Source organism: Athene noctua, chromosome 2 (assembly GCF_965140245.1).
Source record: "Athene noctua chromosome 2, bAthNoc1.hap1.1, whole genome shotgun sequence".
Classification (NCBI taxonomy): domain Eukaryota; kingdom Metazoa; phylum Chordata; class Aves; order Strigiformes; family Strigidae; genus Athene; species Athene noctua.
This window is the reverse complement of record NC_134038.1, coordinates 68,423,005-68,446,240: the sequence shown is the minus strand read 5'-3', so window position 1 is coordinate 68,446,240 and position 23,236 is coordinate 68,423,005. Positions and strand designations below refer to the sequence as shown.

Here is a 23,236-nt window from a genome sequence, read left to right as displayed (position 1 = left end):
CATTACCGGACAGGCACACATCTTTCAGCTGAAGTACTGCTCATATGGATTTTATTTTATCCAAACTAGTTTTTATCCTCAAAATATTGATTCATTCAGTAGCCAGAATTGCTTCCTGAAATGTCTCCAGAGCAGCATGCAGCTGAATATCAGTCTTATTGTGATTGGATTAATTCACTGGAATGCCATCAGCATGGAGGCGGGTGCCTTCCAACCTTGAGACCAGCTGGAAGTGCTTTTTCTGGAAACTCCCAGGTGCCAAAAGGCAGTCAGTGGAAGCAATTTCAGACACAGAATTAATGAAGGTAACAGCAGATGATATTGGGCAGGAGTATTTGGCAAAATATCTGATTTTGAAAGGAACAGTAGCTCTAATCAGATGGGTAATGTGTTATGGATGATGAAAGGGATGTTCATCCATGAGATCCATTCTTGTCCAGTGTGTTTAATACAATGTGTATTTTTATGTTCTCATTTGGATGAGGCATTCTGCCCATGTACCAGCTAGTGAGCCATCATAGATATTCTCCCAGACCTTTATTTTGCTCTTGCAACTGTCATAATGAAAGCCCTTACAGAGTTAATAGAACATTTTTTAATGATTGTTAGTTCTATTTGTTACAGCATCAAAGTTTGTCCAATCCCATAAAATCATCTGAATGTAAGTATGATGGAGTCTCCAGAGCTTGCATTAAAGTAAATATTTAAAGAGTGTTTATGACAGGTAAAAATGTAGCTGATTTGTCACTGCTGGAAAAACATAATTTCTTGATAATATTTTTTTCTTTAGTCCCCCTTCTTTCTTCTTTCGACTTATGTTAGTGCATCACCTGTGCTATTCAGGGATCAGGATTAGAGTATAGCTAGTAAGGAAGATTGCCACTTTGATTCCTAGGTCCGGTTCAGAAACAGCTCCTTTACTGTCTATATATAGACACTCTTATCACCAGCAGCTGTGCAGGCAAATTGTCAAGAAACATTATCTTTGTTTCTTGGTCTTTATTACTGTGTGTTGCTTTCACCTGCTTTGAAGACCTATGCAATGCCTCCATCAGTGAGATTGCTTCACTTAGCTTCTTATGTTGAAATATTTTCCAAACATACAGGTGTTTGCAACCATCTTCACAATGTTATTTACACATACCTTTTCTCTAAATCATTCATCAAAGTTGATTAGATGATACATTCTATGCAGTGGGGTGGGAAGGAGCAGTCTAATATATAATTTTTTACTTTACGTGCTATCATGTATTTCTTAAGGTTCTCTTTAATATTCTTCTTGATTATATATCACTATTTTCTTCTTTCAACTACTGTTATTGTATTAAAGCTTATTCATAACTTGACTAGTGGTAAGATCAAGTTCAGTGATAGTTGGACTGCACATCTGGGCAAGGTGTCTTGTATAGGAAAGTTACTGTGAATCTTTAAATAGTGAGTTAACATTTAACCTAAATCATTATTTGTGCCTTTTAATATTTATTACAAAGCATCAATTACCATTAACTTAAAAGTACAATTTGTTACACTTCAATCTATTCTCTGTCTCTGGGTTAAGAGTATATGGTTTCACTTGTTATGTGACATCATCTAATGCTGTCTCAAGGATTGCAGCAGGAAAATCTTTTAACTCTTCAATATTCATTAGTTTCTATTCTGGTCCTTCAAGCTCCTGGGACCATCAAGTCATCACATGCCCACACTCGAGTATTTATTGTTGGCATAGGCTTGTCAAAGCATTAGAGCTCCTGGCAAGGCACACAAAGGAATGGTGTGTGGTGTCACAAGTACACATTGCTGCAAATTATCATTTTCCTGAGTTTCATCCTTGTTATTTTCCTATGACAAGATTCTATATGTGCAATTGTGCAAGTGTGTACCATTGTAAGAATGTTTTCTATGGACCTTTCTGACATTCTGCCTCCCTTTTGGAAAAAATTATTTGCATTTTCCTTTTTTGCAGAAATATTGCTTTCTATCTAAGCATACATGACATGAAATCTTTAGTTATTATGTTAATAAATTATATCAACAATCTATTGAATCAGCAGTTTATGTCCTGTTTAACAGTGTTGATAAATCAGCATAATTGAGCTTTCTAGAAAAGGTACAGGATATATGCCATATATTAAAAAAATCTCCGTCGAGACTAGTTTTGCAGGTATAGGGGCAGATTTAAATTTCTAGAGATCATTAACAAAATGCTTATACAAGCCACAGTACAGAAGCCTAGGAAAATTAAGCTAATCTCTGTGGTGCACAGTAAATGAATTTTCCCCATTTGAAAACATGAATCAGTTGTTTTAGCAGATGACATTTTATTAAAGGGAGATTACCCTGTTACCTAAGGCGCTTTTTTTTTTTTTTCTTCTTTCCCTTCATTGTATAATACTCTTTGCATACAGTGTGTAGCTTGGTTTCACAGCCTTCTCCTTTAGCGAGGCAAGTGGCAAGAGTGATACCTCATTCTCAATTTGGGATTGACAAATCTGGATGCTCTGGCACCTCCTGCCAGATGTCAGGGGCCTCCTTCCAGCTTCTGGGGAGGTTGTGGTGGGGGATGCTTCCGATCCCCTAGCCATTCTGCTCCACAGGCCACTCTTCACTTTCTGAGGGGAGTGCGGTTTCCTGCCCTCCTGGTTTTATGGACCTACAGTAACTTTGCTAAGGGTTTCTGTTATTGATTTACTTTAGCTCATAGAATCCTCTTAAATAAATGTGACTTCTAAACAAACCCGTTGCCTTAGATGAGAGTGACTGTTTATGCACTTTAGACTGATGGTTTTGGCTTAATCTAACACACCTCATTTCAGCTTAATGTAGGGTTATAGAGGTAGGTTTTATTCCTCTTCTGCAGAGTTCTACCCTTCCATGAACCTGCATGGGTTTTCAACACAATTAATGTTTTCCTGTTTATAAAAACAAAACCAAAAAATCTTTCTGGAGAAAATTTAATTTAACAAAATGTATACCTGACCCCAAAACCTCCTTAATAAAATCCTCTGTATATTTTTCAGTTTTTCAGTGAAGTCCACCAGTTCAAATGCCTTAACCTGGCCATCTGTCATATTAGGCTGAAGCATCTCTCATAACAGTTGTATAACATTGTCTCCTCTCCTGTCTGCTCCATTATCAAATTCTACTTTCAGTGTGAAGACAAAGAAATTTCTTTGATTTCTGTAGAATGATGTTTGGCTGGAGATTTTTTAATCTGAAAATAACATCTGCCTCACTGGCTTTTTCAATTTCAGATAATTTGCAAGCCTTTTTTAAAATTTTTTTTTCTTTTAATCTTTCTCTTTTATTCTTTTTCTTTTTCTTTTTCTTTTTCTTTTTCTTTTTCTTTTTCTTTTTCTTTTTCTTTTTCTTGTACAAAAGTGCTCTACACTTTATGGGCAAAAAATTCTTTACCATCAGACACTCTTTTACATACATAGTGCTATTGGGTCCTTTCTCCATCATCTTTAACGTTTTGTTGTTTTTCTCTTTCACACCATTTCCTGAATTACTTTGCTTTGGACCCGTTCCAGAACAGTTATGTGTTGCTTCCTTTCTATTCACAGAGTAAGATAAAGCCATTAGCTGTGTTTGTGCTCTGCTTCTCCATTGCTAGCAATGAAACAGAACTGCTCAGCTGACTCTTGAGCCAGTCCTGTATTTATCTTTCAAAAACAGAAGAATATGCATGACTACAGATCTGAGTCTAGGCACACTGCAAAATGTCAGGATGACCTACAAAGTTACAGTTATACCAGTTTAGCTAAATCTCACTGATTAGATCTGATTTCCAGGTACTCAGATTCCAGGCTTGAAATCTGGGCTCTAAGGAAGTTGGTGAAAGTTTTGGCACTGCAGTGGGATTGGGACTTTTTCTTAAATACTGGCTTGCAGCCACCCTACACAGACCTCCCTAGTTTAGCTGTGCTTTTGCTGCCACATGGTCTGTGTGCTATATTACAGGGGGAATACCACAGTAACCTAAACATTGCATACATAAATGAACTTCAAATGATGGGTTTGAAAGTCCTTTTACACTGATTCCTTTCATACTGACTCTATGTATTAACATTATTGTTTTTCTTTAACATGTGCAGACAAAATGCATTCTGATAAAACTCTGCTAACTATAATTTATCTAAATAGTGAACATGCAAGCAATAGGAATAATTTAAAAAGTCAGAAACAGCGCATTTTAACTGTTAAATTCTTTCATTCTGGAATTTGAGTGGACTTAATTGTGGTATTAAGGCAGCAGAACTTTTTATGAAGAAATAAATACTTTTTATTTCAATACTTTAGTCTATTCGTTTCTTATTTTGTACTGTAGTTAATATTCTTACTTGAATGGTAAATGTCATCTTATTTTGCATTTAAACGTTTTAAACTTTCATCTCTGAACTCTCCCTCTGAGTCATAATTTATGTATGTTTCCCTACATACAGTCATCTTAAATTCAAAAACAGTTGCTCACAAATTGTATCAAATTGTAAGCAGATATTCTAAAGAAAGATTTCTCAGGGATAACCTGAGAAGTAGCTTTATTTTTTCTGACAGTGTTCAAACAGATCTATATAATATATATATATATGAATGATTTTTTTTTTTATCTAGATCTGCATACACATACACACAGATCCTGTTTGCATATGCACACACACAAATGCCACACGCACAATTATGATCTGTCACCTGGTATATGTCTACTCTGTCCTCCATTTTATAGCCATTTGAAAAAAAACTTTTCCTGTCTTTCATCCCTTCTTGAAGTCTGGCTTTTGGCCATCAGCTTTAGCAGTTATGTGAAATAATTTTCTGTGAAAGAATGACATTATACAGCCCACAGGCATTTATTGCTGAGTTATAATCCCGCTTATACCTTTTTTATCTCTCACTCTTCCTGTATGCAGAGAGGCAGCTATGTAACACCTGTAACATTTTTTTTAGCAATGCATGAATATGTATGCTCTGAAAATACAGTACTGTGAAAAATAGTACTTTTTTGGTTTGCAAGGAGTTATATGAGCAGTGAGATTGCTGTTCATACAGATTTTTGACTAAATAACTAAAAGTTATAAAAAGAAGTTCTGTAACAAAAAGAAGAATCATATCTCTATGGCTTTCAGTCCTGAAGAATGAAATGAGGAAACTGTGAAAACTTTGTCTTTCAATAGGTTCAAGTTTCAAATCAAACATGAATAAAAAACTTTAGCCCTAAAATACAGAAAATTTATGTTCAGTTAACAAGGGCTGTACCACCTCAATGCATATGTGGGTGGACTCTGTTGTGATTTTATTTATCACATAGATTACAGTTTTCGTGATGAATATTTTACTGATATTTCCATATAGCCATGCTATATCACATACTTGTCCAGAAAGCCTACATTGTGTCAATTTATTTTATTAACATGATCTTTTCATTACCACTTTTTAAAATGTAATGAGTCCTTCTTCCTTTTCCCTCCTTGTCCCTCTCAAGCAGTATATTGGGTTAAGTTCATAGCGTGTCCCCAAAATCTTATACAGACTATTTTGTGAAAAGTTAAATATTTTCAATTACTTTTGTGAGAAAGAAGGAAGGAAAAAAAAAAAAATCAGGTTATTTGTCAATCTCTCATGAGTGTCTTATTAAAATGGCAGAGTGATGCAGAATGAGACCAGCTATGGTATATGTGATGCTTGAAAGAAAAACCTCTGAACATCCTACATTCCAGGAGTTGTTTGAGCATGAAATTTTATCATTTTATATTTTAATAAAACCTTTCTTCAAAAAGAAAATTAAGAGGAATGTTATTTTGTAATTTAGGTGTCATTAATATTATACATAAACCTGGATTAATCTCATCTCGCTTTACATGGCTGAGAAATCTAAGTTATGTGCCTTCTTCATCTTTCTTTAGTCAGTGAAGAGAGGTAAGGTTTTGCTTCATTGTTTCCCAAGGAAATTTGGGCAATTAGATATTAATTTAGGCACTTTAAGTCACTAAAATGTCAAAGAAGGGATCTGAATTGACTTGCTTATATCACAGATCTTCGTCCTAAAGCCAGCTCACAGCTATAGAGATACTACTCATTACTAAGGATTTTTGTACTTCCTACTAGAAAAACTTACTGTTCAATCTGTGAACCTGAGCTAGTCAAAACTTGCTGATGTTGCTTGTCACTACTATTACTTCAGCATTGCTCTTTACTTCTTTTTCTTAAGGATCAATCAAATTACATTCGATCCCAAACCATAATAACTTGAAAAGCAAGTCCTTTGCAGTTACCATGCTGCAAGAAGTCAGGCTGCTGAAAAGCATTCCTCTTCATACTGGATTTCTAAAGTCAAATTTTCTCTCTTTTTCATTCAGAGATAAAGGTCCTTATTTTCACTTACATTGATAAGTGGATGGATGATGTTCAGTGTTACAAGGCTAGACAGAAAGGCTGGCTAGGTCTGCCTGGCAGACCTTCATTATTTTCCCTTGAAATCAGCTCTTCTCAAACTCATTGCTGATTACTAAATGTTATGAAGTTCTAGGTGAGCCAACCAATATGGTTTTGGAAAATCATGATGACAATATTACAGCACCTCATAGTATACTTTTCTCATAAAATCTAATTAAAAAGGAGTTGCTATATTGAAAAAGTTTTACCTTAGAATTACACGGCAGTAGAAGGTCTTAAAAATATTCTTTAGCTGCTGACTGGTGAAGAGAAAGAATCTTCTCAGAATCACAGAATCATCTAGGTTGGAAAGGACCTTGAAGATCATCCAGTCCAACCGTTAACCTAGCACTGACAGTTCCCAACTACACCATATCCCTCAGCGCTATATCAACCCAACTCTTAAACACCTCCAGGGATGGGGACTCCACCACCTCCCTGGGCAGCCCATTCCAACGCCTCACAACCCATTCTGTAAAGAAATGCTTCCTGACATCTAGTCTAAACTTTCCCTGGTGCAACTTGAGGCCATTAACTCTTGTCTTATTGCTTGTTACTTGGTTAAAGAGGCTCATCCCCAGCTCTCTGCACCCTCCTTTCAGGTAGCTGTAGAGGGCGATGAGGTCTCCCCTCAGCCTCCTCTTCTCCAGACTAAACACCCCCAGTTCCCTCAGCCGCTCCTCGTACGACCTGTGCTCCAGACCCTGCACCAGCTTCGTTGCCCTTCTCTGGACACGCTCGAGTCATTCAATGTCCTTTTTGGAGTGAGGGGCCCAAAATTGAACACAGGAATCAAGGGGCGGCCTCACCAGTGCCGAGTACAGGGGTCAGATCCCTTCCTGTCCCTGCTGGCCACGCTATTGCTGACACAGGCCAGGATGCCATTGGCCTTCTTGGCCCCCTGGGCACACTGCTGGCTCCTGTTCAGCCGGCTGTCAGTCAACACCCCCAGGTCCCTCTCTGACTGGCAGCTCTCCAGCCACTCCTCCCCAAGCCTGTTCTCTTTTTGAACTGTATAGTATAAACTCTCTAGTTATGCAGACTTTAAATTGTTTGGATTTCAGGGGTTTCAGTTAGGGAAAAAAACTATATTCAGGCAGTTATAACAATGCAATATGTTCTTTGTGAGTCTAAATCATGTAGAGAATGAGTCCAGTCTCTGCCAGGCTAAATCTAGATTTTATAAACATGAAGAAAAAGTTAGAACTGTTATTTCAGATTAAAATTGTCTATTTCGTATTTCAAAAAAAGGATACCTAGCCCCAATATACTAAATACTTGATTGAAGAAAGTGTAAACTTAATACTATGTTGGATGTACTTATACCTATGTTTTCTGAATTTATTGAGTTCGAAAGACTTAATATAACTGTATTAGGGAGCTTATTTTTTGACAGTCATTTAAATCAGTACTTTAAAAAAACGTTCAACTGCTATGCATGGCTGAAAAAAAAAAAAAGGTTGAGAAACACATTCCTAGCATCCTAAAAAACTACAGGAATAAATGATCACAAGTGTCTTTAAAATATGAGCATTTTCAAAAAGTTAATATGCAGGCAATGCCGCCTGAAAATGATTCACAAAAATATGCTGCCTTTAATTTGGGCAGAAGAATTCAGTGAAGTTTTCTGTTTAGGGGTTTGGGGTGTGTGGGAGGTGTGTGTGTGTGTTTGTTAAAAGGTTTTCTTTTTTCTTTCATTATAAGAATTCTCAAACCATGTACAAATTCTGGTGTTTTCAGATGTGTATAATTAGCCACTGAGTCCCCTTTGATAATGCAGATCACAGGGGACTGCTTCAGTAGAGGAAACTGGGAGCTAGGTAAACTGAGTTGTAGCCTTGGCTGCTATAATTATTTTGTCTTTTTCTGCTACACAGACCTGTTTTATTACCTGAAGATAGGAAGAAGTGCTGCTAGAGGTTCACCCTCTCATTTAAAGATATATAAGAGTTTGAGAATATCCCCTTGGAGCTATTCTCAACTTTTATGAAGAGAACGTAGAAGGAAGTTGATGGGGAATACAGAGATTTGCTCCTTTAGAACTTTCTTGCTGTGCACAATGTGTAAGATGCATGATCTCAGAGGGTTTTACATCACTGACTTTGAAAATGACCTAGTTTAATTTTGTAGCAGGTGGTTTATAAAGCCAAGGTATTTCAAAAATCCCTTTAAAAGTAAATGAATAAATGGTGCTGGTAGGACTTCCAAAGTGTATGATGATGAAAATTCCCGTCATGACTGCAATGTGTGGATTGTGTTACACTGAGATGAACAAAGGTTTTCTTCTGGCTGCTAGATGACTTATGGTGACTTTCATTTTTTTGTTGTTTGATTTTTTTTTTCAGCTTTCATTTGCAGCAACAACCCCGGAGTTGGCTGATAAGAAAAAATATCCTTATTTCTTCCGGACAGTGCCATCTGATAATGCAGTGAATCCAGCAATTTTGAAGTTACTCAAATATTATCAGTGGAAGAGAGTAGGAACTTTAACTCAGGATGTACAGAGGTTCTCTGAGGTAAGATTTGCATAATTTTCAGTACACAAATACAGCTACTAATATCAGACCTCCAAGGAACTAGTTCCTCCATTAATAGCAATTAACTTAAAAGAAACAGACCTACTGTTACAGCCTTGTTTGTCTTTGTCTTACTATGTCACATTTGCTGTACTGAATAAACTGAATTCCCTGCTGGGATTTATTTGTCTGTCTACAGTAAAAACTACACATGTTTTCCTTTGTGTGATTTTTACACCCAAGATCATTGCACTGAAGTGCAAAAAAATGACTTTTTTTTTTTGGTAGCAAAGGTTCATTTATACTCTGACTTGCCAATGTGTACAGTTTTGAAGGAGGCTTGCATCCTGACATTGGTTCACTTAAAGGAGAGGATTCCATCATGTTTCATTTGTGCTCTGATTTATCATAAGCACTGATCTGGACAGTCTGAACATTGAGGGACAAAACCTGGTAAGTCTATGGCTGAAAATATTGGAGGAGCTTACTGAGACAGAAATGACTGAAGCCCCCAGAACTGATAAGGTCACATACTATTCACCCTCCAAATCTTCTGAATTTAACCCTGAACAATGTTTTGGTCATAGAAATTGCAATAAAGTGTGGGCCAAGTGCCTTAAGCATGGTTTTAACAATAGAGTAGGTAGAAGAAAACATCCTATAGGTAATTAATCAGAACAAGACAAGGGAAAGAGTTGGCCCAATTAATTGATAGATAGGCAAAACTAAAAAAAGGCATGCCAGTTTCTTGGTTTGGGGTTTGGGGTTTTTTTTTTCCTTCCTCAGCATTTATTTAAAAAAAAAAAAAAAAAAAAAAAAAAAAGGCTGACTGTGCTCTGAAGACTAGTATAATTAAAACTAGTGAAGAGGTATAAGAACAGGTTAGAGTCTGCTTAGACGAGTCAGATAGTTTCAAATTGTCTGTCACAATTAATTCACTATGGAGTACTTAAGAAATCTTAGTCTCCCCTTATGAGCTTTGAGACTTAAAAGATAAAAAGTACGTGAATTTTAGGGGAGGAAGGAAACCTTTATGTCTCTCTTTCCAAAAACTACATAAAGACCCAAGGAATTATAGACCAGTCAGGATAAATTTAATTCCTGAAAAGACACTCAAGCAGTTAATCTGTTTGGAATCACCCAGAAGATAAAAAGATGCCAAACAGTGGCCAAAATCGATTTGTCAAGAATAAATCATGTAAAGCAATCTAATTTCCTTCTATGACAGGATAACAGGTTTTGATGAGATGGAGTAGGTGGTAAGCTCCTGGACAAACTCAAACACGAAAAGAAAGCCTACAGAGGGTGGAGGCAAGGACAGATAGCCTGGGATGAATACAGAGAAATTGTCTGAGCAGCCAGGAATCAGGTTAGGAAGGCCAAAGCCCTGGATTAAATCTGGCCAGGGATGTCAAGGGCAACAAGAAAAGCTTCTACAAGTATGTTGGTGATAAAAGAAGGACTAGGGAAAATGTGGGCCCTCTCCAGAAGGAAATGGGAGACCTGGTTACCTGGGGTATGAAGAAGGCTGAAGTGCTCAATGACTTTTTTTTGCCTCAGTCTTCACTGGCAAGTGCTCCAGTCACACCACCCAAGTTGCAGAAGGCAAATGCAGGGACTGGGAGAATGAATAACCACACACTGTAGAAGATTGGGTTCAAGTCCACCTAAGGAACCTGAATGTGCACAAATCCATGGAACCTGATGAGATGCATCCACAAGTCCTGAGGGAACTGGCAGATGAAGTGGCTAAACCACTATCCATCATATTTGAGAAGTGTCAGACTGCTGAAGTTTTCACTGACTGGAAAAGGGGAAACATAACCCCCATTTTTTAAAAAGGAAAAAAGGAAGACCTGAGGAACTACAAGACACTCAATGTCACCTCTGTGCCCAGCAAGATCATGGAGTGAATCCTCCTGGAAACTATGCTAGAGCACATGGAAAATAGGGAGATGATTGGTGACAGCCAAACATGGCTTCAGTAAGGGCAAATTGTGCCTGACAAATTTGGTGGCCTTCTACAATGGGATTACAGTCTTCGTGGATAAGGGAAGAACAGCTGACATCATCTACCTGGACTTGTGCAAAGCATTTGATACTGTCCCACATAACATCCTCGTCTCTAAATTGGAGAGACATGGATTTGATGGATGGACCACTCAGTGGATAAGGAATTGACTAGGTATCACACTTAAAGAGTTGTTGTCAACAGCTCTATGTCAAGGTGGAGAGCAGCAATGAGTGGTGTTCCTCAGGGATCAGTATTGGGACCCGTGCTGTTTAACATCTTTGTTGGTGACATGGACAGTGGGATTGAGTGCACCCTCAGTAAATTTGCTGATGACACCAAGCTGTGTAGTGCAGTCAACATGCTGGAGGAAAGGGAGGTGCCATCCACAGGGACCTTGACAGGCTTGAGAGGTGGGCCTATGTGAAGTTCATGAAGTTCAGCGAGGCCAAGTGCAAGGTCCTGCACATGGATTGGGGCAATGTCATGCACAAATACAGGCTGGGTGATAAGTGGAATTGAGAGCAGCCCTTCAGAGAAGGACTTGGGGGTATTGGTGGGTGCAAAACTGTGTGCTCATGACCCAAAAGGCAAATCGAATCCTGGGCTGCATAGAAAGAAGTGTGGCCATCAGGTCAAAAGAGGTGATTTTCCCCCTCCACTCTCATGGGACCTCACCTGGAGTGCTGTGCCCAGCTCTGGAGCCCCTACGTAAGAAAGACATAGACCTGCTCAAGCAGGTCCAAAGGGAGGCCACAAAGATGATGGGGCGGATGGAGCATCTCTGTTATGAGGACAGGCTGAGAGAGTTGGGGTTGTTCAGCCCAGAGATGGGAAAGGTCTGGGGAGACCTTATAGCGGCCTTCCAGTACTTAAAGGGGGCTACAGGGAAGGTGGGGAGGGACCCTTTATCAGGGAGTGTAGTGATAGGAGGGGGCTAATGGTTTTAAACTGAAAGAGGGTAGATTTAGTTTAGATATAAGGAAGAAATTCTTTCCTATGAAGGTGGTGAGACACTGGAACAGGTTTCCCAGAGCCACTGTGGCTGCCCCCTCCCTGGCAGTGTTCAAGGCCAGGTTGGACGGGGCTTTGAGCAACCTGGTCTAGTGGAAGCTGTCCCTGCCCATAGCAAGGGGGTTGGAACTAGATGATATTTAGGTCCCTTCCAACCCAAACCAGTCTATGATTCTATGTTAAGTGTGATGTTTTATGACTTATAAAAATGTTAAACATGTTCCTAAAGTAGAGAAACTTGGTTTTGAGGAACTGTAAGAGCAGTCTTTAACCAATATTCCTGCCACCAAGGTTAATTGACATCAGATGGTTGAATGTTTGTTTTAAAAATAAATGCTGAAGCAAAAAGTAATCAAAAAGTACACTATGCTTTATTCTTCTCTGACTTTAAATTTTAATTTCAAATAATAATTATCAGTGGTTCACTGTCAAACAAGAAGGATGAGATGCTGTCAAGTGGTTTTCTCTAGAAAGGGTAAGGTTTTCTCCAGATAGTGGGATAGAGAAAATGTATTAAATCTGCAGCTGATACCTACTTCGGAAAAGCTGCAAGCACTTTTCAGAGGACAGGATTAGGTTTCAGAGTGATCTTGACAAGTAGAGAACATTCTTAATATAAATAATATGTTTGTGAAAAAAGTGAAAAATGGCTATCTAGGCAGCAGATCTCCAGAGAAAGATATGGAAAGCACTACAGTGAACCACAAACAGGGTGAGGTTCAAGAGGTCAAATTGCTTGACTTGCTGTAAAAAGTAGAATGGAAGCAAACAGCTCTCATTTCACCACCGCCGATATAGTGCAATATTGACACTTCAGACACACAGAGTAAATGTCAACACTACTCATTAGATGTAAGTTGAAACATCAAGTCCAGTATCATCTTCAAGAAGGAAGGCAATCAGAGATGTCTGTGAAAAAGTTCAGTAATCTAGAAACATGTTTTATGAGAAAGATTAAACATGGAAAACAGTGGAATAGACTCGGCAGGTTGTTGAACCTTCATCGTGTAGGGTTTATTAAAATGAGATTAAGCAAACAAACATAGGGATTCTTGGTCTTCCTTTGGGACAGAGGAGTAGACTTCATGTTTGTCAGAGTCTCTTAAGAAACATTAAAACTGCAGCTTTCAAGGTTTTACTAGAGTGCTGCACTTGAGTTCATCTTTCTGTTCCTCTTGAAAGGTAAACAACAACCTTCTGTGTCATATCGCAAACTCAGTTTAGTGTGAGTCATTAAAGCCTTCAAGTAATGCAAGATCCAGTTAAAACTTCCTTGAATTCAGGTGATTTTTACAGAGCATGTTGAGTCCCTGAGTCTCTGAAATTATTAGAGCTCCATCCTTCCTTTTTCAGTTCCATGCAGAGTTTCTCTCTTCCCTGTGCAGACAGTAAAGCACAGGAAAAACTAGAGGAAATAACTAATTGGCTGCCCAGGAGCAGTGAGGGATGGGAGTCACCAGCAGCAGAGGGGGGAACTTGCGATGGCCAGGCAGAGCCCAGCTCCACTGCAAGGGAAGAGGGGAGGCCTGGAGGTCAAGGCGAGGCTCAGCCAAGGGTACAGACCATCCGGGCAGTAAGTCCATGGCGATGAGGCAAGTCCAAGGCCGTGCTGGGATGTCAATCCATGGGACAGGATCAGGTCTAGTAATTTGCTGGGCAGGTCCATGGCAGAGACTGGAGACACAGGACTAAAGGTGTGGATGGAGGTCTCAAAGGAGGGACCACTAGGGTCTGTTAATGACCTCCAGCTGATGTCTATATGATGAAGTCTATACATCCACTGAAACCATAATTTTCCCTCTAAAGGAACATCAGGCAAAGCGATGCTTCTAAGATTTTTTGAAAATGACAAAATTGTTGAATAGCATCTAAAACTTACCTCTTTGTTGTAAAATGCCACTGAGTTTAGGATGTGATTCATTTTTCTTTACTGAAAATGCATTAAAAGACACTAGACTAGATGTAACTGAATGTTATCTCTGTTTACTCACATATAAAATAAGCAGAAATAAATTAATGTGGTCTTTAGAGAAGCCTGTGTAGTAACTCCAGTGGTTTTACTTTTAACAGCAAGACAGAGCAGTTCTCTCTCTCATTTTTCGATCTCACAGAAAGACTGCATCAGTTTGATAGAGCTCTTTTTTTTTTTTTTTTTCTTAATCTAGAACAATTTGCATATCTATCTTAATTTCCTCCAGTTGTCCTTCTGCCTAAACAAATGTGGGGATAGATATTGCCTTCTTATTCATGCTATATACAGGAGACTTCATACCCATATAGTTTAGCCATAAGGAATTCTAATTACATCTCTTCAGCTTCCATCTAACTTCTGGTTTTTTGGATGACCACTTTTTTTTCTTTGGCTGGATCACTGTCTCTTTGCAATTTGTACTATGATCTTGTATCCTGATATTAAAGATCACCTAACTTGTTCACAAGTTAGCTTCCCCTGAAAGTCATAAAGCTGTTTTGTACGTTTACCTTGCTTTGTAATGAGGTAGTTGTCTCAGTTGCTTAGATTATCAGTCTTACTCCAATTTATCTCTGGAGGCCAAAATTCGAGAGGATCTCTTACTTCTATTTCAGCCATTTCCCTTGGGAACCCTTCTTGCAGAAACTTTGCATTATCACCCATTTCCTTTTATGTGGTGGAAAACCTTCTCATAAACAATTGTTACATCTTCCTTATTCTCCAGGTCACATAAAGAGACAAAAGGCAGGTAGAGAGAATGGAGAAGCACATGGGCGGTATTGATATATCTTATATTGCTAGCATGGTTTGAGGCTCCCTTTCTTGACATTGCTTGGATCCCAAAAATTATGACTTTTCATTTCACCTGAATTCTATAGTTGCCAATAGCACAGCTCACTGTTAGCATCCTTTGCAAATTATTCAGGTCTGTACAATCAGAAATATCTCTTCCATTGGATTACTGTTTAAATTGTGTAAATCGTCTTGGTATAAGGGTAGTATACAAATTTCATCAGTTCTGTTACTTAACTAGGACGAGTTCATATCTGGTGTGCTTCTGTGTCCTAGATTTTGTGGATTGCTGCCCTGTTCTCATCCTCTGGGAGAAGATTCTGTTTCAGAAGTTAATAATTCTGTGGCAAAGTTTTATAAATGAGGTTACAAAATATTTTCAGGATTTTCAGCTTTAAGTGTTTGCTATGGTATATAATCATAAAATAATTTAAGATGGAATAGACCTCAGGAGGTTGTCTGGTCCAACCTGCTGCTCAAAGCAAGTCTGGCTTTAATGTTTATTATCCCTGAAGAATTATAGCTGTTGCACACAGAGTTCTCAGAAAAATCCTGACCATGTCCGGTTTCCAATTCCCAGTTGAGCTTTTAACTGATTGGAGATTATGCAGCAATTGATGCCTCCAATTTTGCTGCTGTCTAGTACTACCTGTTTGGGATTGTATTTTGAATTAGGCAAACCAAGCAATATTTCTGTGGTCTGTGTTTCATGTTTCAGTGGGAAGAGTCATGAGAATGAAGTCATACTTAACTATCAATAACTCAAAAGTGTTGGGAACCCACCTATATTGTAGAAGATGTAAAGGCTTCTGAATATGACTGTGAAACAGAAAAATGTGTAATCATGTACTGGTTTTCAGGTAATGCTGTATTTGCTGATCAGTAATTCTAGTTTACCTTATTTCAGTATTTTACTGCTCTTTCCTGTATATTGCACATTTTATTTGTACACATTTTTTGGTTCATAGTATGTTTCAAACTGAAAGTTGACACTTGATGTCACTGGTACACTAAGAAGGCTTCTGGCTTCCTTTTTTTTTTGTGATAGGACACTTCCTCTAGACTGGCTTCAGTTGTTTCTTTTTGCTCCCCTGCCATGTTAAAATTCAGTGAAACTGCATTATAACTTCACATTCGGTGTCTTATTCATGATATTTCTAGATTTTTAAAAATATATATTCCCTCCCACTGAGTATCTTGTCTGGGATTGTTTTTAAAACAAGTTAAATTCTGATCATCTCAAGTGACTCTTTGTTTTTCTCTACTTCTTAATAGTCATCTCTTTATGTGATTTTTCTGCTGCTTTCTGGAAATATTGAGAACTCCTAATGTAATTTGATCAGTGTAGGTGGCATTTCAAAAGGCAGAAGAAATTAGAAGTTTGCAGTAAGGTAATGAAATAGATTAACAATATGAAAAACAAAAGATAAAATATTCTCTCTTGTGAATCTGTCATGATCTTCATTGAATTCAATAACCTAAGAATACCTTGGTAACAAAAACTAAAGAGAAGTAACCCTTGTAAGTGGACAAACCAGCATTTTTTCTGGCTGACATGATTAACACTCTTAGGACTTCTTAAGGTTGTGCTGCATTTTGTACACTGACATCTACTTCAAAAAATCAGCAGGTCATCAGGGTACATTTTACCTAAATTGAAAGCATTTAGCATCTGTAAATTCCAATTCTCATCCCAGAAAATGTAATACTGGAAATAAAGAAAATTGTTCCAAAGAAAAGCAGATAGTAAACAAGCCTTCTCAACATAGTAGATGTCTGTTCCTGTGGAGAAAGCAGTATAGAAGTCTTATTAATCTAGAAGTTTATTGTAGCCTTGCTCTCTCACTGTGCAGTCTGTAAACTAGGATCTGAGTTAGTGGCCAGTTCTGGTAAGAATTTATTGGATAAGCAGATGCAATGAGAGAGTTACTGAGGGGCTGAAAGGGATTAGGCAGGGAAAAGAAATGGGATATCTGGTGACCTTTCAGATTTCAGCCAGAAAATAAGCTTGAGACACCAGTTTTTGATGGCTGTAGGTATTACATTATGCAGATTTCAAGGTGTGATTACACTCTCTGACTTCTCAAGCTTTGCTTCTGAAGAAAGAAAGAACTGAGATTTCCACTCTCCAATCATAGTTGCCAAGAGATTTTAGGGCAGTAAGAAAAACATCAGTTTTTCTCCAAGAATGAGCTTGGAAGCATCAAATTTACCAGATAACAGCAATGTTTAAGTTGGAAGCTCTGAATAGTTAGTGTACCCAGTGATTTCATCTTAGAAGGAGCCCTGCACCTTCAACTTTGAGAGCAGGAAAGTAGAAAAAAAGAGGCAGAAGATAAGAGATGTGAGACACAGGATGCAGTAAAAGGAAAGATGGAAAAAGACATGGAGAGATAAGAATGAGGGCGGGAAAACTGAGACATTTTAAATGTCATTGTTTAACTGTAGAACTTTTTCAAGCTATCTCTTCCTAATATTTCTTATTTTTTCAAGCTGTCGTGTCTTCATCCTGTATTCTGTCCATCTTTTTCTTTGGTTTTTGTGTCATTTCATTCTTTCACAAAGCCTTTCAGATTCCTTTTACTGGTTCATATTTTTGTCTCCCAAGGAAGGGAAAAGATCACCATCTACCACGTCTTTCCACCCAGGAATTTCTCCCATCTCCATGTGCTCAGCTGCTTTTGGGCAATGAGCAATCATCTAACACGGGTTGCTATAGTCAGGACAAAATAAATAGACAACTTCTGTCCAGTATTCAGTAATATTTATAAAGCTGACTGGAAGTAAAGTAAGTTTTTAGGCCTTCTTTGAAATACTAGTAGGAAGTTTTTGATGCAAAAGTGTTATTTTATTGTTACTGAACAGTTATTGACATAGTCTATTCTTTCTGTGTTTGGAGGATGCTTGAGATGCCTTGATATGGTGTTGAAATATATACCGTATCAAATAAAGAGGTTTTTCATTTTTCTTTCACTGGTTTAAAAGAAAAACAAAAGCAAATTTTCACCAAGCTTAGATGTATACATTGAAAGCTGTGAACTACTGATGTAAAAAAACTAGCAAAACAAAGTCTGTATTTAATCCCACTTCATACATTATGAAAAAATTAGTGTTTGCTTGGTTTTTTTTTTTCCTGTTCTCAAGAATCTTTTTTTTACCAAAGATATTTCCAATAAGTTTGATAAACAGAAATATAGAGATTCTGTCCTCCTTACGGTTTCTAAATTGTCATCCTGCAAAGCAGAAGTACAGTGCCTGAGATCTTCCTTCATATTGCCCCCGTTCTTGCCTGATTTCTACAGCAAAAATCTTAGGAAGAACTTACTTCAAGTTCTCTTGAGCTTGTGAAGAAGAATTAATTCCCCTGTTCTGTCTTATAATTATGCTTTCCTATAATTCAAGTTGATATGTTAAGGCAGTCTCTGAAAATGACTTCTACTAATATCACAGGATACTCTTAATATAAATGGGAAACTGTATCTTTGTGGTGTTTATAAGTGGTTTAAGGGGGAAGAATCACTGCAGTAATTTAAAATGGAAGAGACCAAGACATTTTTTTCAGTAAGAAATTTCAGAGTCTGAAAGGAAGATATTTAGGCATATAAAATATAGATGGTCTCTTGCTGGAATTTTCTGAAGGGCATACCTAAGTGTCTTTTTGGCCAGTGCGTCATCCATACTAGGAAACTTTGTTTTTCTTCTGACAGTAGTATTTTTTCCAATATTTTTCATCTTTTATTCTGTTTCCTAATACATTTAAACTATTTTAGCTTCCAAAAAAAAAGAAAATAGATTAGAACATCACCTAGCAGAGAATTAGAGCTATGCAGTGGTATTATATGGTTGTGTCATCTTCCACTGAAGGTTCACGCTCCACTGTCACCCTAAGAGGCTCTGGGGATCCCATGAACTGAATAAGTCTTTATCAAACTTCAGGTGTCTTGAACAAAACCGAATCAAATTTAATAATATTTTAGAGAACTTCTCACTGTTCCTTCATGTTTAAACCTTATACTGTGCATGTATGATAGGATGATATTTGCAACATGAGTAAAAGGAGTGGAATGTTCAGTACTTTCTTGACGTCTAATACCTCAGGGATGAGAAACTCCATATAGTCGTTTCCTAATGGATCTGATATAAAAATCGTAACTATCTACAACAAAGACTAATCCAGACTCAAAGAAAAAATTCCCATTTAGATTATATTGAAAAAATGTTCCAAGGCAATGCTTGTTGTAACAGATGTTAGCATTGCACACTGGAATTTTATTGCTTGTACCACAGTGTTGTCCTAGTTCTGTTTTGGATTTTGCTATGCTTTGGTGCATTTTTTTTTTTTTTTGAAAATGATAATACAAAGATGAAATATTAATCTAAATAGTGATTTAATTTACAAGCATTCCCCCACACAATAGTTTTGTTTCGGTATCTAATTATCTTCCATTCATCAGGCACTTGCAGGCTATTTTCAAATTAAAATTGATAGTGCAGTAATAAAATTTAGAAGTGGGCACAGTTGTGCACATGATGTGGATGAGTCGTAGGAAAGTGTGATATTGTTCAAATCAGAAGAGAATAATCTCACTTCATTGAAATAACCGTCTCTGAAACTATTTATGAAAATTTGGGGACTTGATTGCTAAGAGGTTAAAGTAAAATCCTAGAAAAGTCATGGAATGTCTTTTGGAATGATGAACCTCCCAGAAGAGTACTCAAATGTAACAGAATCTATTTCCTGTGAAGGGTAGTTTGCAAGCACTGGATTCAAGAAGATAAAGCTGCTGTTAAACTGCTCGAAGTTAGCATGTGCAGGACTATGGCCATTACTTAAGTTCAGTTTCAAAGATATGTCTGTCTCCTATCACTTTTATTGTAAATGATTAAAGCTAGAATTAGCTCAGGATATGAGAGTAATTTTTAAGTGTTCTTGTGTATTTTGTTCAGAGCTATTGTCTAATCATGGATACGTTTATTTAGCGGGAACTTTTTTTTTAAAAAAAAACAAAAAACAAAAACCAAACAACTAATATTTTCCTAAGAACTGTGATTATTTCTGTATTATTCTGTTTGTGTCCAGAATAATAGGACACAACTTTGTCCTTGTGGGCATGTCCTTGCTTACATGCAGATGCTGGAGGTGATGCTGTTTAAGCCTTGTTTTGTTGATTTTGTGATCCCTTTTGGTAACATCACTCTAGGCCCTTTGCTCATCAAGCATCCCTGTCCATCACTCCCTCACAGGGCTGCTGGTAACTCTCTCCTCTGTCATTCCTAGTTTAAAGTACGTCAGCCATTCTGTTGGCAAAGATACCTTTGTCCCACTTAGTGAGAAGGATCCCATCTCTCTCAAGCAAACACTGATCTGAAAACAGGGTTCCACAGTTGTAGAAACCAAATCCCTGTTGCCAAGACCAGCTCTACAACCAGTTATAGATGTGTATTATCAGCCTCTTCCTCCTCCTTACAGCCTTTTTCCTCACTGGCAGGAGGGAGAGGAACACCACCTGAGCCCCCATGCCCCTGACTATTGGTCCCAGAGCTCCGATGTCACTTTTGATACTCTTCAGGCAGAACCATGGGTACCCACAGGAAGAACATCAGGGGGTAATAGTCAGAGGGTCCAACAAGCTCTGGCAGTGTCTCCATAACATCCTGGATTCCAGGTCCCCAGCAAGCAGTGAACCTCTGTAGATGATAAGTCAGGTCTACAGATGGGTGCCTCTGTTCTTTGCAGCAAGGAGCCATGCGTTACTATTTCTTGCCACTTCTTTCTGGTAGTCTTCTATGGTTTAGGGTTAGTTGACCCAGATACTTTGCTTGAAAGCACATCTGGCTGGCTTATCTTCCAGCTCTGAGGGTGGTGAATCTTTTTTGTAATTGCAAGCCTTTAGGTGGAGCAGGAGCCTTTCTCTTGGTGCCAGAGGTCATCAACTTGGGATGGGCGCTGCCTGCAACTCCACTGCAGCTTGGGATCCAGGGCTATTCAAACTGTAGTGTCTCCAGGAAGACTCTATCTCTCTCTGTTTCATCTTATCTGATCTTATGCAGCCTGATGATTTTCTCCTGTAACAATTCTGCTTGGTGACACAGCTGCACACTTCCTGCAGTCCATCTCTTCTGGCATCAGAGAGAGGCACCAGCCACTCTGTGTAGGCTGGAACTTAGAGGGCTGCATCCACCATCCAAAGAACCATGTGGGTTGAAGCTCCTACCCTTGTGGGGTCACCTGCTCCAAAACCTGGTGGCAAACTACTCTGTAATGTGTTACTACTATACCTGAGACTGTTTATGCTGGTTTGAAGACAGTTGTGTGCCTCTCTTCCACCTCCCCTTTCTTTTTCTTTGCACCCTTCCATACAAGCTGCTGTGCTGTTGGCTGCCTCTGGGAGTGGTGCTCTTATATAGGCCTCTCCTGAGCACCACCTGAAAAGGTTCTTGGCCCTTTGTAGGGGGCAATTAGAAGGCAGCTGAAACAAAGGCTCCAGGCACCTTGGGTCAAGGGCATCTGATCATGCTCATTAGAAGTTACAGGAGCTTCCTTGGGCCCACAGTCTCATGACTCCCCTTATCTCATCTTTTCTTGACAGCAGCAGGCACCCTCAAGTTTCTCAGAGGGTTACCAGGAGTTCCCTGGTGGTCCTTGACCTTGTTGCCAGAGGATCCCCAAGCAAAACTCAGAGACTGCTGCACAGACTGCTGTGTCTGCATGAGTTGCAAGAATAGCGAAGTCTTGAAGGAAAGAATAAACAGGGAGGCAGGGGGCAGGAAAGATAAATCATAACATAGTTTTATGAAAGAAAGATGTCAGAGATGGCAAGATAATTGATTTCTTAGAACTAGTAAAGTGGCTTTTAATGCTTAGCTGAAATCTAAGTTGGTTGGTGCAATGCCCTGCAGGAGCTGGGTGGAACAGAGATGGTAGGATGGATGAAGGGAGTTCTAAGGCAGTTCGGGAGGACAGTCAGAGGGAAGACTGTAGCAAATAGTATTATGAAGATACTTCTCAGGATAGAGAAGTTGACAGTGACCTTTTTTTTTTTTTTTTTTTTTTTTAAAAGAATAGCCCTGGGATCAATCGTTTTCAGTGTATTAATTCATTACTTTGGGGAGAAGAACGTCTAAACTTGTGAAAGTTGTACATGACACAGGGAATAAAGAACTTCCCATAACAAGAAGAAACATAAAGGATGATCTGTATGATTTTGTTAACAGGAGCAGAAAATGAAGTGTAGAACTTCACATGTGGTAGTCTTTACATGTGGTAAGATTCCTAGAATTTCCAGAATCCCAGCTGTTGCAGGACCCTAAGACTCTGGTGATGCTTTCAAATTCTCTCCCTTTTAAACTTTTCTATTCGACATTATATGTGTGACCCTTAATATTTTATTACAGATTTAAGTTTTGCTTCTGGAAAGTGTTTTACAGCCTACAGCATATGAAGAGACTTCCCATGTGTGGATTTTTTAAATCTATGTATCTACTGTTTGGTTATCCCAGGCAGTCCCTTTCAGTGATAAATTTTTGTAGATTTTAGACATGCTTCATTTTCAACAAGGATATCCCTTCCCTGTTCTTTCCTAGATCTAATCAAACAGAATTGTAACCATGAGCTCCTTCTGCAAGTGAAGATTTTTAGTTTGTTTAATCAGGGTTCCATCACTTTGTGGAGAACATATTTAATAAAAATATATTTTTCTTTTGTTGGAAAATACAGAATTAATCAAATTCTGATGCTTAATGAAAATGTTATGATAATAATAATACTGTTATGATATTGAAGAAACACTTGAAGATGTTAAGTTCATTATGAACAATTCTTGCCAAATACCTCCTTTTTATTCCAGATCAGACAAGTTACTTGGACAGTGTATTAGTATTCCCGGGCTGAATGAATGCATGTGTGATTCCAGCACACACATTTCTAAACTTTGATTGCAGTCAATACAGTTAAAGGGAACTTGATCCAACCCTTTCTGCAAATGTCAAAAGCTAAACTGTGCACATGTTGAATAAGAGTTAAATTCTCTAAATATGCTATTGCAGTGGCTGTCTTGGCTTCATCTCCAGAGCTCTTTGCAATTGCTTTGACACTAGAGGAAGCTTTAAGGAGGCTTATAAAGCAAGTCTGTAGAAGAGTTTAAGCTCCAAGACCTGTGGAGTTTAGTTGTTCTTCCTCCTTACACAATTGATGGAGCAGTGGATAAATTGTTTTTGGATACATTCCCAAAATCAGGGTCAGAGATGACAGCACACAGACCAAGGAACTGGTAAAGGTAGCCAAGAGTCAGCACTGAGATTTCCATGTGTTATAAATCCTGACACTTTCCAGGGAGTTAAAGCCTTCCTCTGGGGCTACAGAGATGTGCTTCTGTACATACAGGTTTCACATTCCTGAATCATTTTCTGGACCCCAGGGTGCTACCATCTGTACTTCAAAGCCTGAATGGAGGTCAGTTCTTTCATTCAGGAAGCTACATCTGCAGATGATGATATTTTTAC

General features: G+C 38.3%; 1 protein-coding gene across 4 annotated transcripts in view; it reads left to right on the top strand.

Annotated features, from left to right (window-relative positions):
• Nucleotides 1-23,236, top strand: part of GABBR2 (gamma-aminobutyric acid type B receptor subunit 2) — a 483,193-nt gene that overhangs the window by 178,049 nt on the left and 281,908 nt on the right. For all 4 annotated transcript variants that reach the window (XM_074899378.1, XM_074899381.1, XM_074899379.1 and 1 more), the window contains one exon: nucleotides 8,775-8,945. In XM_074899378.1, coding sequence (XP_074755479.1) covers nucleotides 8,775-8,945 — 171 coding nt within the window. The remainder of the gene's footprint in view (nucleotides 1-8,774; nucleotides 8,946-23,236) is intronic.